This window comes from Trachurus japonicus, chromosome 6 (genome assembly GCF_045865225.1).
Source record: "Trachurus japonicus isolate A0001 chromosome 6, Traja_1.0".
Classification (NCBI taxonomy): domain Eukaryota; kingdom Metazoa; phylum Chordata; class Actinopteri; order Carangiformes; family Carangidae; genus Trachurus; species Trachurus japonicus.
Window position 1 is genome coordinate 28,086,046 of NC_140912.1, and position 17,461 is coordinate 28,103,506.

The 17,461-nt window shown below is 42.2% G+C and overlaps 2 protein-coding genes across 2 annotated transcripts; both read right to left on the minus strand.

Moving 5' to 3' along the window:
- Positions 1-471: 471 nt before the first annotated feature.
- Positions 472-2,620, minus strand: LOC146986343 (uncharacterized). Its single transcript, XM_085780616.1, has 3 exons — positions 2,057-2,620; positions 1,659-1,778; positions 472-866 (listed from the first exon to the last, which is right to left on the minus strand). Exons 1-3 carry the CDS (start codon positions 2,460-2,462, stop codon positions 571-573), a joined length of 822 nt encoding a protein of 273 aa, XP_085636742.1. The 5' UTR covers positions 2,463-2,620; the 3' UTR covers positions 472-570.
- A 4,641-nt stretch (positions 2,621-7,261) lies between these two features.
- Positions 7,262-16,449, minus strand: LOC146986344 (proton myo-inositol cotransporter-like). Its single transcript, XM_085780119.1, has 11 exons — positions 16,224-16,449; positions 13,866-14,356; positions 12,240-12,399; positions 11,903-12,111; positions 11,665-11,773; positions 11,397-11,560; positions 11,019-11,133; positions 10,424-10,549; positions 9,603-9,721; positions 9,323-9,475; positions 7,262-7,639 (listed from the first exon to the last, which is right to left on the minus strand). The coding sequence occupies exons 2-11, from the start codon at positions 14,326-14,328 to the stop codon at positions 7,413-7,415; spliced, it is 1,845 nt and encodes a 614-aa protein (XP_085636245.1). The 5' UTR covers positions 14,329-14,356; positions 16,224-16,449; the 3' UTR covers positions 7,262-7,412.
- Between the last annotated feature and the right edge of the window lie 1,012 nt (positions 16,450-17,461).

Consider the following 17,461-nt stretch of genomic DNA (forward strand, 5'->3'; position numbering starts at 1 on the left):
GAATTATCGATTTTGGGTGAAGTATCCCTTTTTAAAAAAAAAAAAGGTATATTTTTTTGGCTTTTTCACGCCTTTATTTGATAGTACCGTTGAGAGAGACAGGAAATGGGGGTCGTCCAATGCGGAATTCGAACCAGGGCTGCCTGCACGAGGACTACAGCCTCAACATATGGGGCGCCTGCTTAACTCACTGCACCACTTGGCGCCCCGTGAAGTATCCCTTTAACATGTAACTCATATTGGTAAATGGGTGCGTACTGCTGAACATCACTGTTGTCCGTACCATTTGTTCTTGACAATAAATGGTTGTCATGTCTGTATGTCTCGTGTGTTTTCACTTGCTCTGCCAGTCACACTTATTATTATTCAGTTTTAGCCAGTTGGATTATGTTTTTAAAAGTCATAATTCACATGATTTTCTGATACTTGTAGATCACACAATATATGAAGAACTCCCAGTACACATAGTTTCAAGTCTATTTTTTTATCAAGAAAACATTCAAATAAAAAAGATGAGCAGTGCAAATAAGAAATGTCCAAATGTAGCGAGATAGAGTCTTGAGTCAAAAGTCAGTCCAACGGGGAGTCGGCTGGTTTGTTGCGGCTGAGGGCGCTGGCTAGCTGCCCAAGAACGGCCAGAAAGCCGACCTGGAAGTCCTGCTGAAGACGCCGACTTTCAGCGGCGTCGGCCTGGAGGAGCTCCAGTTCCTGCCTCCTCATCTCCGTCTCCTGTGCCTGCGCCTCGAGCAGCAGCTGCATGTAGTGGTCACGCTGCTGGTTTCCCTCGTCAATGACCACTCTGGTGGCGTCCTCCAGCTCGCGAAGTGCGTCCAGGAAAGACTCATCGTGATCTCTTTTCCTTTTTCCTAAGCAAGCGACACCAAAACACAAAAAGTAAATACACGAGCGTATCCTCACACAACTCAGAAATGCTGACAAGTTAAGGCCCTTACACACCGGGGACATGACAGATGAGACAATTTTTAATCAAAGTTTTGTTTGTGTCGGGTGGTTCCTTGCTGTGCCTTAAAGCAATAGTTCGACATTTTAGCAAATTCGCCTTTTGCCATAAAAGTAAAATGAGTAGGTTCATTTTACCTTTAATTGTCAGTGCAAGCTGTTTTTAGACTGGTGGGGCAGAGACGCGAGCTGCTCAGCTCACACAATGGAGGTGTGCGGTACTTTTCGCCTTTCCCTCATTGAATACACAATCCAACAACTCTAAAACGCACTTGTGGAGAAGTTGTGACCTGGACATTCACCACGCTATGAAATAATGTGTTTTACAGATTTTCAATGAAAAAACAAACATGCATTTACAGCGACTACTGAAACCAAAGGAGATGGTGAGAAGGAGCACGTGAGAGCTGTTTCCATTCCATTGTTGTCATGGTGTTGTGACGTACCTCCTTTCACGCTACATGATTGGTTGATGCGTTTAGTCGCCGGACGAAAGCTCAGAAGAAAAATCAACCTCACTCAAAAATGATGTTGCATTTTCACTGCGTAACATTCGTGGTCGATGTGAAAGTATTGGATCCGTGATGAAAACCGGTGTTTGGGAAAAAAATTATATATATATATACACATCGATGCACGTAAAATACGTCCCCCGGTGTGGTTCAATGGGCCTTTCGGCGTAACGTTGCACAGTTTACCTCGGCGATTGTGTCCGTCCTCGGAGGACCGGCGAGGGCTGCTGGCCGCTGTCGGTGCTGGGAACGAGGTCGAGGCCGGCTCAGTGTGAAATACGTCCTCTCTCTCCTGGGTAGTCTCATCTGGACAGCGCGGACAAAGAAAAACATTTGCTGCTGGTTAGCACTGGGACTAGCATACGGGTTAGCATTACGACTAGCATGTAGCCGGTTAGCATAAGGACTAGCATATAGTCGGTTAGCACTGGGACTAGCATGTAGCCGGTTAGCATCATAGATAGGACTAGTATGTAGTCGGTTAGCATTGGGACTAGCCTGTAGCATTTAGCTTTTGGCTAGGGTAACAAAACACTTCTGTTAGCAAAGTATTACACGCATTTTAAAACGGGGCAATGGTTTACCTTCGGTGTCGTTTGATTCCGCGTTGTCCTCTCGCCGTGGAGCTTCCACCAACAACGTTGCCGGGTCCTTTTTGGCTGCCGAGCCGGAAAACGCCGGCTTGTGCCCCAGCAAGGAGTCCAGTCGGTCGTACCACTTCCCGGAGCGCCAATCTTCTGGACTGCTCCGGTTGTTGTGGTCTTTTATTCTTCTGTAGTCCTGCTTCAGCTTCTTAAGCTTTTCGCGGATCTGCTTCACGCTGTGGTTAATGTCCATCTTCGCCAGCCTCGCTGCCATCTTCGCGTAAACTATGTCATTTCTGGTCGAAGATTCAAGCCCTCGCTGGATCTCCTCTTCGGCATAAATGAAGAGCAAGGCCTGCACCTCGTGGTCCGTCCACCGGTCCAGTGATTTCTTGCTGGGCTCCATTATTGAATCTTTAATCTTTAAACAGCTGCAAGCGTCGAACAGGTAGAAAGTAAACAGTGGGCTTGCAGCCAGAATTAAATGCAAAACAGAAATCGCGTTTCCACTCAAAGTTTCAGGAACCTGTAGTTCCTGGAACCTTTCGTACCCGGAACTAAATGGTTCCTTATTGGCCCGCTGTTGTCTGCGTTTCCACTGGGGCCCGAAGTCCCGGGGAGATTATGCAAATTACTAATCTTAAAGGGATAGTTCAACATTTTGGCAAATTGGCCCACTGCCATAGCAGTAGCCAGGTTCGTTACCTTTATTTGTCAGTGCAAGCTATTCTTTAGAACGGACGAGCGCAGGACGCGAGCTGCTCAGAGTTACGCTACGGAGGCTCATGGGATTTCTTGGTTTCCCTCATCAGACTCATCAAATACACAATCCAACAACTCCAAAACGCTCTCGTGGACAAGTTGTGACCTACACATTCACCACGCTATGAGTTAAGAACGTTACAAGACAGAGTTGTTTTCGAGGCAAATGCAGAGACTGCTTGCTGAAAAACTGTTCCTGAAGGCAACACGCATCAGCGGTTTTGCACGAATTTACCTCTAAAACGACTCAGTTTTGTAACGTTCTGTTATTATCTCATAGCGTGGTGAATGTGTGCAGGTCACAACTTGTCCACCAGAGCGTTTTCCAGTTGTTGGATTGTGTATTTGATGAGGGAAACCAAGAAATCCCATGAGCCTCCGTAGCGTAGCTCTGAGCAGCTCACGGCTCTGCTCCGCTGTTTTAAAAATAGCTTGTACCGACAATAAAAGGTAACAAACCTACTGCTATGACTATAGCGATTATGGCAATGGGCCAATTTGCCAGAATGTTGAACTATCCCTTTAAAACTACAACGGAGTATTAGGCCACATTGGGACATTTTTTCCACAGACTTTGAGAATAAAGTAATAACATTACTTGAAAAAAGTCATCATTTTATGAGATTCTTTTCAAAGTCCTGATACTGATGACAATGTGGTGCTGATGTGCCAAAATATTAAAGCCCCACTATGTAGGATTAGTTGTGTTGCTTTTACTCTGGTTGAGAAGAGCAACTGTCAGGGAAGCAAAGTAGGTACTGTCCTGAATTTGTTCCCGTTTACCGTTTTACAAAACATCTGTCGTGATCTACAATAGAATAAAATTTCCAGACAAAATAATATATATATTTAACAAAATATGAAAAATAAAATGCACATTAATAAATCAAAAATCCTTGTTAATCTTTGATTATTTATTATGTTGATTGTATTGTTTTTTCTGAACGTAACCACTCAATAACATACAAACATAAACTGACTTTACAGATTGTTTCATTACTGTATCTTTATTTCCAAAAGATAATATTAAAGGAAAGATTGTGATCAAAGAGACATGGAATGTTATTTCATATACAGCATGATGATCATGGTGCATAACATGTGAATGACACAGTAGCAAAATGGACACACTGGTCAGCCTAAAAAACATCCTTTAACCTGAAACTGTGGGTTTCTTACAAACATCCCTTTTTTGAATGTTGTTAATGATTCTTGTCACCTGAGAGTAAATTGAGTCTTTTGTGCATCATGGCAGTCAGTGCCAGTATTTTTGATACCTGTCCTGACATTTATACAGGACATTTTCTAATAGAAATAGAAATTTACAGATGCTGGTAAATATAACTCACATGAATAGTGACAGGGTCATATCACCACAATGTATGTGTATAGTATATAATGTTAGATAGAATTATGGATTGGTCACCACAAAATATTTGATATATTAAATATTATTAAATTATATTATATTATTAAATATTTATATTACTGAGCATCTATTGTTTTCATGCAACCCAAATCGATGGGTTTTGACACTCCAGATGTTCATAGGTATCCTATATGAGTGAAAAATAAATCATAGATTGGCCATAAAGTAAACATTTGAGATTGAATTTATAACTTGCACTATCATTAAAAACAAGACCGCATCAAAAAGACATTTAATGAGAATCCTGTACAGTTTTGTACTGTAGATGCTAGCAGGGCAACTTAATGGACGTGATATCAAAGTGTGAGCACTGCATTATGTCGCTGTGGGCTACCCGTGGTCACGATTATCTGAGCTGTGGAAACAAAGACATGAGATTGAACATTAAAATTTTATATTTAACACTGTTGTAGAATAGCAGGAAAGCTGTCAGTAGGCTCGATGCAGTACTTACAGTTATATAGGCTATGGCGCTGTCTGATCCCACTGAGTCATATTGTGCTGAGCTCAATTCAGAACATGACTAGAAAATAGATTTTAAGCAACTCATTCTCACAATCTGACAAAAAAAATCCATAAAATAAAACAAAAATCTTAAAAAAAATAAGACACCTTCTTGGTTTTTAAAGTGCACTCCCACCCACTCCCACTGTGTACACAATAGCAGCAACCCACATTCAGCTGATTTAGTGGGTTAAAAGCACAGATTTTAAAAATCAGTAACATTGACTTCAACAGGAATGTGCTTGGAAAGAGTTAGAAGAAAGATCAGATACACAAATTATGTCCCAATAAGGCAGCAATGAATGATCCATAATGTTAATCACTTCATTAATTTTTTGAAATCTGTGACTCAGTAACCTAAGAGGCCAAGACACAAACACATCCCTGTTGTTCTGTCAGTTTTGTAGTCTGAGTGCCGACAGAGGACGGACGGTCTGATTGAAAACATGCAAAGAATTCTTCATCTGGAAATTAAATTGTCTCGACTTTGTGGAAGTGGCTGAGGAAACGAAGAGTCAGCAACCAGGTCAATCAGTTTCTGAACTCACTGAAAAAAACTTAAAGCATTCCCCCAAATATAGACGATCTGTTTGCTGAGATACAGTAGTGATCTTCATTTAAAAAGAATGCAATTGTTTCATACAGTTGAGAAAATCTTTTGTTTTTCCATCTTCTGTGATTCAGCACAAAAAAATAAAACAAATTAAAGTTTTAATTTCAAAAGCTTTGCATCAGTGTAGCAGTAATTCTGTGAGAGGCTCAGGCCCTTTTCACATCATGTCAAACAAAATCATCATATTTCATATTTTGTGGAAAGAAGAAGCAGGGGAAGAAAAATCCAGTGACTGCCAGAAGTCGGCATCAGCGTCTCCGTGGTGACAGCTAAGGCTGAGGATTTAAATACTGTAACATCGTCCAGTGACTTTGATGGATTTGGCTGAATATGAAGGACACTGAGTCCAGGCCCTTTCCACGGGTTTTATGTGCTGAAGCTCAGAGAGACTGAAGAACAAAAAAAAAAATAGATGTGTAGCTTTCCAAATACTTGTGGTCTGGACTGAACTGTAACGTTGCTGGGATTTTCATTATCTCAGATGCTGTGAAACTCATTCAGATGAAGGGAAGGACAGTAACGGAGATCCTTGCTACAGTTTTATCTCGTTAGATGGCAGAGAGATCGACGATGAGACATGGACGGACGTGACTTACAAAAGAGTCACTAGAGCAACGTTAAAGGAATAGTTCACTCAAAATTGAAATTTCACTCATTATTTACTCACCCTCATGTCGACTAAGGGCTGGGAGAAGTTTCAGAGTTATCCGTGGCTTCGGTTGCAAATGGATACCAACTGTCTTCGTAACAAAAAGACACACCAAAAAACATCCAAATACTGGCGCAAATCTCGCGAGATTTGGGCGGACCAGGAAGAGGAGCTTCCGCTGCAAACAAGCTTGAAATATACAGGGATGCAAACAGCGCGCCGAAAAGCGAAACTCGCTTTTTTCATGACCAATTAGGTGACTTGTGTGAATCGTTCAGATCCGAAGAGTTTTTGTTTTGAGGGGAGGGGTCTCAGCGTCTCAGCTGGGGTCAGTAAAATGTTTTTCTAACAGGCTGACAGTGACAATCACGTGAAACTGAGGCGAACTCATTCATGGTCTCTGATTATACTGATAACAGCCGACCTCCAATGTAGACGCGACATGCGCGCTCATTAAAGCGGCGCGTATCCGCGTGCAGTCGGTGCGACGGCAATGCCGTTTTTCCCCCCGTGCTCCGTGGAGCTGTGCGCCGCGGACATGCACGGTTCGCTACGTTGCTGTGTCAGGCAGGTGTTTCCACGGAGCTCTGCCCCGTTTAGAGGTGAAGGAAGCTCTAAAGACGTCGCCTCCGCGATGTAGAATGTGTTCAATTAAATTGAAACTAACACATTATATAGGCCTATATGTCTATTACACACTGAATGAAACATCCCATGTCTTTATTTATTCAGTTTATTTTAATAGTAATAATTATGACCAACATTCAGTGAAGACTTAAAAATCAGTATCTCCAAAATGGAAATATTGCAAAGGAATTTTTTTTTAAGTATTTTATTATAGAAATGTTGGCCTTCTGAAAACTATGTCCATCTATATGCACTCAATACTTGGTTGGGGTTGACTTTTCCGTGATATTGTAATGTAATCATTTGTTAATGGTGAACCCCCCCCCCGGGAAATTCCTCTCTTTTTTGGTCCTGACCCGTTTGCATCCCTGAATATAGACTTATTTAATTTTTTTCGGAACAATTTCGCATTTCGGGGCTTCAATACAAGACGGACATTACATACGGGCAGCATGGAGGTATTTGGATGTTTTTTGGTGTGTCTTTTTGTTACGAAGACAGTTGGTATCCATTTGCAACCGTTATATTGACATGCACTGCTACGCCGAGACCCCCTGTAACTCAGAGAAGCCACGGAGGACTCTGAAACTTCTCCCAGTGAAATCTGAATTTTGGGTGAACTATTCTTTTAAGTGCCGGTTTCAGTCATTGAAGAGTTAGTTTTTTTAAATACTTGGTTGAATGGAGCCACCACAGAGCGACACGTTTACCTTTCCTCCCCACATCAGCAAGACAGGAACACCCCAAAGGAAGAAAATAAACCATCCCCGGTCTACTCTACATCTGAGGCGTCGCTGTCAGAGAGGAGGCGGTTGCTGCCTTTTACCCGGATGTAGTGGATGTGACGGTGGCCGTGGGGCGAGGAGACTCCGCAGGAGCAGAGCGGACCCGTGAACAAGCTCTCGATGTCCTCCAGCTGCAGGCCCTGGGTCTCCGGGAGGCAGCCCTGCACGAAGAGGAGACCCAGCACCACCAGGCCTGTGTACAGGAAGAACGCCCCTGGAAGAAGAGTCATGTGTTCATATTCACTGAAATAAAGTCACAACATATATATTATTAAAAATTTTTTTAAAGGGACAACGAGGAGTTTTGGAAAAGCGAAGCGTTTTCACACTACATTTATGAGCCTCCGCGCGCACCGTGAAATTCTTTGACCGGCGCAAGACAGACTCTGTGGGCCCATTAACAAGTGTGGGTAGCGTAGATTCATCCACATTAATGTGAGACTTTTTTATTGTCGTGGAATTTTTCGTTCTGCCGATGGAGAAACTCCTCGTTGTCCCTTTAAATATATTTTAGATAGATAATTTATTATATATCTTTCTTCAAATTGACTATATTTGCACTGATGTGAATACCTGCTGCTGAAGCACAATCGTTTTTATTCATTTATTTTTTGTTTGTTTTTTATTGGGTTTTCAAAAAAAAAAACTGTAGTGAGAAAAACAAAACAATCGAAACTGACAAAGAGCTAATAGACACAATTGCATGAATGCCATACATGGATACAATCTCCTGTGTGCGTCGGATATAATATACATACTGTACTTCATAGACTTTAGTTTTTTGTTTCAATTTGTTACATTTTCAATGTGAAAATTGAAAATGTACAATCATTTTTAAAATATCTCTTATCTTATCCACAATATGACAAAAAGTGTTTCCACATTTGAAGTGTTTAGTTAAATGCAGCTGAAAGTGTTATTAATATATAATATTTGACGTTTTGTTTGTTTTGACATTTTTCAAGTGTGGCTCAAGTGTGAAAATCATTTCTGGGGCCACTGTGCAGACTTAAATTTGATATACGTTACGTTTTAAATAGATTTCATTGTGCTCTCTAGGCCTGAGAAATGAAATTGCAGAGCGGGGCCTTTTGCATTTCACAACGTTAACTCATAAATGAGCATGAAACAGAAGTGGCAGCAGCAGCACCCTCCGAGGCTTGTTTACCACAGCAACTGCTAAACACAGGGACATTTGAGGTTGTTTATAGCTTATTATTAAATTTAGCTCTTAGAGTCTGGGCTTGTTTTTGACCTGCTCATGCTTCAAATCAGTGGGAGAAAGTGAGGATTCATGTAGCTGATGGACAAACGTTCACTGTTCCTCAGATTTTGTCGTCTATAGCTTGGGTGAAGCAACGGTTACAGTTTAATATGCTGCAGCTGTGGTATTCTCCTCACCACTTCTCTGTTGCTGTAAATAAAGACGGTGTGTACAGTGACCACACCTGGTTATATAAAAAAGAATAAAGATAAACTTTAAGGATCAGGGTAAAGCACAAGTGGGGGAGATGCTTTCACTGGCAACATACTCTTAAAGGGATAGTTCACCCTAGAATGACATTTCGCTCATTATCTACCCACCCTCATGTTGACTAAGGGCTGGAAGAAGTTTCAGATTCCTCCGTGGCTTCTCTGAGTTACAGGGGGTCTCTTAAATACAATCTTAATTACATAACAATAATAGAAGAAAGTGAGTTAAATAAACAGGAAACTCTCAATACTCATCTGAACACTTATCACAAAGGATTTAAGCTCAGAGTGACTTAAAGTTGAGTTTGAAATGGCACAGCAGCAGAGAATTACTTCATCCTTGAACCAAGCTCTTCTAATTAAAAATATCTCACCTCTGAGATGTAAATACCGACCCTGATCTGATCCTCCTGACTAGTCTTACCATAGTAGGTCAGAAACTCGGCGATGTGCAGGAAGGTGAGAGACACCAGGACGTTGAAGATCCAGTTGACCCCGGCTGAGCAGGCGTTCCCGGTGCTGCGGGCCCACAGGGGGTAGATCTCAGAGTTCACCGTCCAAGGCATCGGTCCCATACCTAACACACACACACACACACACACAGGAGGATGCATAGTTAATATACATAAAGACACAGTATTTTTACAGACAAACCAACATTATGTTCACTATTTGCTTTTATTAAAAGTTAGTCAAATACACACCTGGAGCGAAGAATGCGAGGTAGAGGATGAGGCCGACCAGGACGACCCAGGAGTAGGACGTGGGACAGTAGTTGTAGGCCCAGATTGGACTGCCAGCTGCCTCTGTCTGGTTGGAACATCTGGATTTAAAATGAAAAAAAGAAAAGGCAAGATATTGAAAAGCATTCTTTCAAGGGAGTCTTAATTATCCAGTATAAAGATCTGGTTTGCAAGAAGCTCTATCTGCTGTATTTTATAAAAACCTCTTTTCAGATTAAAATGAGGATGTTGCTCCTTTAACTTCAGCTTTAAAGGGATAGTTACCCATTACCATAATTCCTATAGTTTTAGGAGTATGTTACCTTTAATTGTCGGTGCAAGCTATTTTTAGAACGGCGGAGCAGAGCCGTGAGCTGCTCAGAGCTATGCTACGGAGGCTCATTCTGTTATTCTCATAGCGTGGTGAATGTGCAGGTCACAACTTGTCCACCAGAGCGTTTTGGAGTTGTTGGATTGTGTATGTGATGAGTTTGATGAGGGAAACCAAGAAATCCTGTGAGCCTCCGTAGCGTAGCTCTGAGCAGCTCACAGCTCTGCTCCGCCGTTCTAAAAACAGCTTGCACCGACAATTAAAGGTAACAAACCTACTGCTAAAACTATAGGGATTATGGCAATGGGCCAATTTGCCAAAATGTTGAACTATCCCTTTAATGCAGATGCTGAAAGTGAAATCTGCCCGTCACGACTTCGAACTGCTGCTGTTGTTGTTGATACCATTTCATGCACAGGGTGTAAAGTTTCATCATGTCCCAATGCGACACACACAAAAAAAAACATCTCACCTTCCCCACGCTGCGTGGTCTGTGGCCTCTTGATTGACGGGAACGCAGGAGGAGTTGTACACTTCGAGCCCGTTGTCGCGGTAACAAAATCCACAGTTCGGATCCAACATGCAGAACTCACAGGAGCTGGAGGAGAGAGAGAGCTCATGGTGAAACATGAAGACCGACACAACAACCAGTTCACTGGAGAAGAAGACGCTAAGAGCCGTTTGAGTGGTTTGTTCACATGAGTGGCTGGAAATTGATATTCTCATATTTACCTAATAGACATTAAATGGAAATATACTTTAGGACACTTGCATTGGGGATTCAGAAAAGGTCAGAAATTAATAATAATTGATTCAAATATTCTTTCAGTGTTTGTATATTTTCAGTTCATGATAGTAAAGACATTCAATTCTTCATAAAGATCCCTGATGATGAAGCTACCTGTTGTTTTTTATTCAGCTCTAAAATTTAATATGGAGAAAAAGTGCGTTGTGTCTCACATTTAAAACCCAACATGACCCGTCTTCTCTACATTTCCAACATGATTGCTACCTACATGTTAATTAATGGAGTGAATCGAATGCAGAGTGATACTGTATAATCTTACCTGTATTGATTGCAGGTGGAGTTCAGACCGTCGATCGGGTGGAGGGTGACGGATGGAGAGTTCAGGGCAGAGAGCAAGAACCCAACTGCCAACAAAGCCAGACTCAGACAAGTACCTGCATTAGAGGAAATAACCACACTCATATTAACTGTGTAATAAAGGCCCTGACAACTAAAATATATCTGTACATCTTCTATTTTATGCACTAACTAAATGCCAATGCAGTAACAACTACACTATCACAATAAAATAGCAAATTGCTTTATGTAAATTGGTTTTTAATTAACTATTTATTGAGAAAGAAGGAGAATATCAATCACAATTTGTGAATTTGAGAAATACAAAATCCTCTGATTGCTCTGAATCTAGGTCACACACCTAGCAGACTGCCCAGCGTCAGCTTCCTGCGGCCCACTCTCTCCACCAGCCACACCCCGACCATCGTGAACACAAAGTTGGTGGCGGAGGTCGCAGCAGCCAACCAGATCGCCTGTTTGTCGTCCCGCACCCCGGCCATCTGCAGGATGGTCGCACTGTAGTACCTGAGAAGACAGATCACAGATCAGTTTGCAGTCCCGTTACCTCCCCCACCACAGCTCAGCCTGGACCAGTTCTTCCAGTTACACAGGATGAATAGATGACCTACATGACGGTGTTTATCCCAGACAGCTGCTGAAACATCTGGAGGCCGCAGCCGACGATGAGGGCCCTGCGAGTCGGCCCGTGGCTGAGGATCCGCAGAATAATGGGACCTCCTACAAAAACACATTTAAAGAAAAAAAATCAAGAACAACTTGTGTCGTAAACTTGTGTCTTATCTTCAGCTCCAAGTTTTCTCTTCTTCTTTTTTTCCTTTCTCATCCTAATTTTCAGAGATGTGTCACCTCCACCCGCCTCTTTCTCCTCCTCCTCGATGCTGGCTCTGATGGTGTCGTACTCCTCGTCGACGCTCCGCTCTCCTCTGATCCGGGCCAGGACGCTGCGAGCCTCCTGGCTCCGCCCCTTCTGGAGAAGCCAGCGAGGGCTTTCGGGGAGGAAGAGGAAGCCGACGAACTGCAGCAGAGCCGGGACGATGGACAGACCCAACATGTACCTGCAGGAGGAGGAGGAGGAGGAAGGGGAAGAGGAGCATGAATGGGAGAAAATAGACTTCAAACTTTCAAACTTCAAACTTTATTTATTTATATAGCACCTCATACATATAAAAAACAGATATTGTACCTCCAGCCGTCGTGGCTCAGGTAGCTGAAAGCTCCGTCCACCACGCTGGCGATGAACTGACCACCGGTGATGAAGAGGGAGTTGACAGTGACCAGCTGACCTCGCAGGTGAGTCGGGGAAACTTCAGCGATGTACACAGGAACTGTCATGGAGGCGAGGCCTGAGGGGAGGAGGAGACGGGATGTCAACAAGATCTCCCACACACTTCACACATCCAGCAACATAATAGAGTGCCTAAGCGGAAGCAGGGAGTAACGCTCGCCATGGGACCTCAATTCGGAAGAAATCTCCATGTGAGTGAACGGGAGTCAAATTTTTATTTTGTGATCCAATTGAGTTGTGCCATGAGAAAAATATATGACCTTAACTTGTTTAAAACATCGCGTTTCATGCCAAGAAATCAGCAGTTTGTTGTAAAACTATTATAAAATAAAATTTTGAAAATCAGGTGGCGTAGGTGACGTCACACGCCACATGTCAGCTTCTCCACTGTTACTGTAGTCCGTAGAGCGTTCTTCACACAAAATACATTCTTCCGTTGCTCTTTTACGACAAACTGCTGATTTTTTAGCATGAAACGCAATGTTTTAAATAAGTTAAGGTCTTTTTTTTTTTCTCACGACACAATTCAATCAGATCCCGAAATAAAATTTTGACTCCCATTCACTTACATGGAGATTTTTTCCGAATCGAGCTTCTCTTCCGCTTAAGCTCTCTATCATTTTCCTATGAGGCATTCAAGCAAACAACCTCACAACAGAACTGGATAGGCAGGTGAGACGAGGTGAAGCTGCTCGGTTTGTTTCCACCAACAATGTACAGATAGGTTAGAACAACAGGAGGCAGAGAATAGATCCGCTCATTTGACAGGCACAGCTTGTTGCTTGTGGTTCGACTTCTTCACTAGATCACACTGTAAGGAAGTGAACAGGTGGTGACCTGAGGGCTGAGAATCTGACCTCCTCGTTGTTGGATGAGCCCAAAACAATGAAATATTGGGCATTTCTAACATGTTTTACAATATTTGATATATAAATATTTGATCAAAGAAGAGGTAAAAAAAAAAAAAGCTTCTGCATGTGACAAACAGCTGATATCAAACCTCTAGGTTAAGGGCTCTAATTGTAGCAGGAGGAGCTATTAATTGATTATCTGTATCAGTATGAAATAAAGCAATGCTGATAAACATGTCACTTTACCTGTATAAATAAAGACAAACAATATGTTAATATGAGGCAATGTAATATTATTGCCTCATTTTATCTCACAGTTTTACTAAGACACTCTAAGTTTTACTTTTACGCCTTCTTCTGATTTAACTCATTTATCCCATCTTTTCGTAACTCATTTTATCTCCTTTTATCATGTATTCCCCCCCTTTTATTTATTTTATCTAATTAACTGCATCCTGCATTTTAATTTGAGTCCTTCTGGTCTCAATTTGTTGTTAGGGTCTTGTATTGGGTGTGTTGCTGTAATGCTTGGACAGCCCATCTCCTATGGCTTGTGACTATATGTGACTTGTTGCTTTAGTCAAGCACTTTGTAAACTTGTGTTTTTAAAGTTGCTATACAAATAAAGTTATTATTATCATGATTATAAAGATGAGTGTGATTTCCAACCCACCTATGCCCAAGCCAACTGTGATCCTGCCCACCAGGAGGACCACCTTGTCCGGGGCGACACTCAGGATGATGCCGCCAACGCTGAAGATGAAGCTGGACACGAGGATGGCCACCCGGCGGCCCAGCCTCCCGTTCAGGCAGCCGCCGCCGAGGGCCGACAGCGCCGCGGCCCCCACGGTGCTGGACACCAGCAGCTCCTGCCACAGGGCGCTCAGGTTCATCTCCTTCTTCAGGAGCAGCATGGCCCCGGACACCACCCCGGTGTCGTACCCGAAGAGAAACCCTCCCAGGGCGGAGAAGAAGGCCAGCACGTACACGAACCCCGGTGTGGAGGCGTCCTGGTCCTCCAGCAGAGGAAGAGGGTCCTGGCCCCCACCTCCTCTGCCTCCTCCTCCTCCGATGAGACTCCGCTCTCCATCGTCCACCGACCTCTGCCTCCGGCTGCTGCTCATACGGCCGCTCATGTGCTTCAGGCTGAATTCATCGTGGCAACTGGACATAAGGAAGCAGTTATTATTTTAACAGCAGCAGCAGCTTCTTATTCTCACTCCTTCATTATTTAGATTAGTTGACACCACTGCCCTACAAAGGCAAAGTGCAGTATCTGCATTTTTTCAAAAAATGTTTTTTGACCAATCGAAAGTGTGGCATATTCTCTTCAATCTGGTAGAATTGGATATTGGTACTGCTAAAATTTCCAGAGTTATTGGACTTTTTTTAAATTTTGCTGTCCATCCAAAAAAGCACTGTGAAACCAAGGCAAAAATACAGTATCTACAAAGAGTACTGTACTCCCTACATTCTATAATTCCATTGTAAAACCAAGTATACCAAACCAAGTACCAGTATCTGCACCAAAACCAAGCCAGAAGTGCAGTATCTGCCATAAAACTGTCTAAATTGGTCAGGAAGACATACAAAATACATTTAATTCAGTCCACCTTTATCCAATTATAGACTTGGTAGTTATTCATAATTTGATGCTTAAACCTAACAATGAAAAACACAAAAAGCTGTGTCTCAGTTTGACATTTTTACAGATAGCCTACACTTTGCCTTTGTAGGGCTGACCAGGAGGGGACTCTGATGTCTGCAGCCATGTCATGTGTAGTTAATAAAATGCCATTAAGACACATTAACAACAACTGATTTAAAGCGGATCCATAAGGAGAAAACTTTTACATAAACAAAGATAATGTCCCGATAATCCCCAAATAAAAACTGCCACCTGAGTGTTTTCAACGCTGAACCCCGAAAACAGAAAGTCTGTAACCAGCAGCCATAGTTAACTTAATATCTGACAACGACAACGCCTCGTTTTAAGTCCCTGTGGTTAATGAAGTGTTTATGCCGCAGGTTTGTGTCACATCAGGTGAAAAACTCGCCCAACCGGTGAATTTAATGAGCTTAAACCGCGTTTGTTTACCAGCGACTCTGCTGCTGTGCTTCCACCACGCTGTGCGGCCATGTTTACGTAACGTCACCTGATCGCCGCGCTGCGTTCAAGTCAGTCAGTTCATTAAAAAAAAAAATTAACAAAAATAAATAAAAGTTCCCCAACAACCTTTAAAGCAACATCTATCTCTAATAACTTACTTACACGCGTAAACACACTAAAAATATTAGCGGTCATTAGAGAAGTAGGATGTGTTTTGAGCGTCTAATAACAACACGCTGGCACTTGACTGTTGCTCTTGAACGCAGCACCGAGCTCCGTTCAAAATCTGTCAATTTATTGAATCACTGTTCTTCTGCAAAACAGACATTTCTAAAATCATTGTGTCTTTTTAATTCGTCATATGTTGCAAGTTCCTTATCCCAATCTTTTTTTATTTAATAGCTGTTTATTTTATTTTTTAACTTTTCCCAAATCAAATTCACCCACAAACAGATGACAAGTCACTGAATGAAAGAGCGAATGAGAGAGACCCTGTGATCCCTTTGGATCAGTAAAATAGGCTATCTCTACTCCAAGTCTAATAGCTCATCATTTCAATGTGAGGTGAATGAAATTGTCTGTGGTGAATGGTAAATAGAGGCTTAGGCTATAGCTACTCCTAATCAAATTCATCAATGAGCTGTAATGCAGGCTACAGTTATTCAACTAGAGGTTGAAAAATTAAACTGGAATGACAAAACAACACAATTCAGTCATAAAAATGTGACGCCATAAAATCTGACAATGCCGACAAGCCAATCACATTCGCTTTTTTTTTTTTTTTTTAACTGAACGACTCACAGGTAAAAACATGTCGTTTGGATCATGAAATAGCCTACGACATATGGCAGGTATAGGTTATTCTTGTTATTAAAGAGCCTCGACTGAACCAAACAGTTGATATCTGTGCAAAAAACTCACCTTTGAAAAGCTTATTCCTGGAGCTCTGCTGCAGCTGGCGTCCTCCTTGAACGGGAAGTTTGTCTCATGGACCTCGATCATATGACCACCAGTTGCCGCAGGACAGGACAGGACACGCCCATTTGTCTTACAATGTGTAGTTTACCTGTGTTCCCAGTGACCCTATAGTAGGCTATAGCAGGCAGACAGGTGTGTTTACCTTTGACAATTTGCATTGTTGAGTAGTAGGCTATAGTGTACGATCCAACTATCATATAACAGCTTTTATTTGGATATTCCTCATTCACCTCTGGCTATAAAGACTTAACAACGTCTGAAATTGAGTTTTATTAGCTTAGGGGCATAATTCCCATGTGACATGGGTGCGGCGAGCAGCAGCAAATTGATTCATATTCAATTTTAAGCTTGAGACATTTTATAAAGAAACCCGTTGATGCAGAAACTGTCTTGTTCATTTGTAAAACTTCACATTCAGAATCTGAATATTTTATGTTTTATGCCACAGCGCATAGGCCTACACAAAAAAAGATAACATTATAACCTATAGGCCTACTCAAAATACAAACTGTAGCCTAAATAATGAACAATATAATCTATATGCCATTTACAGTCGGGTGAGTTACCGTAGGCCAGTGTATACAGAGTTGTTGTCAGATTGTTGCGTACGGTTGTGATTACACGTGGGCAAAACTTGTCCAGGGGATCATCGAATTGATTGTTAGAGGGAGGAGTTGCATTGGTTGAATTTGGCTAAATTTCAATGTTGGGCAGTGACGCTGCTATTATCACTGACTCATTATAGCCTTACCAAAGCAGTGCGATGCTGAACCACAGGCTCTGTAAACACTGTGCTTACAGTACAATACAGTAGGCTACAGTCAGGTACAGTCATGATGCGCCAAGTGAGAGTTACCGTAGTTACGTTGTTAGGTGCGCAGCGTAAAAACAAATATGATGTAATTGCCTAATAAGTAAGAGGAAGGTGTATGGCCGAATTTAGCGATGCATCTTTAGGAGTTGTAACATGTATTAAAACTAGTTATATGAAAAAAATAATGGGGCAATTCGGCAACAAAGACGGCAAGTGCGGACATTTTCAATGGAATACGGCACGAATCAGTGCCGCCAACAAAGGGGGTGGATCGGACGACGCGCAGACGTAACTCACAGGCGGCCATCTTGTGTCGGTCCACTAACTTTTTATTTTTTTCCGGTCCGATTACTAGCCACGGAGGATG

Coding starts and splice junctions, on each gene's coding strand:
- LOC146986343 (XM_085780616.1), bottom strand. CDS start 2,462: ATGGAGCCCAGCAAGAAATCACTGGACCGGTGGACGGACCACGAGGTG. Junction 1,779..2,056: donor GGAATCAAACGACACCGAAG/GTAAACCATTGC, acceptor CGCGCTGTCCAG/ATGAGACTACCCAGGAGAGA. Junction 867..1,658: donor GGACGGACACAATCGCCGAG/GTAAACTGTGCA, acceptor TCGCTTGCTTAG/GAAAAAGGAAAAGAGATCAC.
- LOC146986344 (XM_085780119.1), bottom strand. CDS start 14,328: ATGAGCGGCCGTATGAGCAGCAGCCGGAGGCAGAGGTCGGTGGACGAT. Junction 12,400..13,865: donor CACAGTTGGCTTGGGCATAG/GTGGGTTGGAAA, acceptor TCCTCCCCTCAG/GCCTCGCCTCCATGACAGTT. Junction 12,112..12,239: donor CTGAGCCACGACGGCTGGAG/GTACAATATCTG, acceptor CTCCTCCTGCAG/GTACATGTTGGGTCTGTCCA.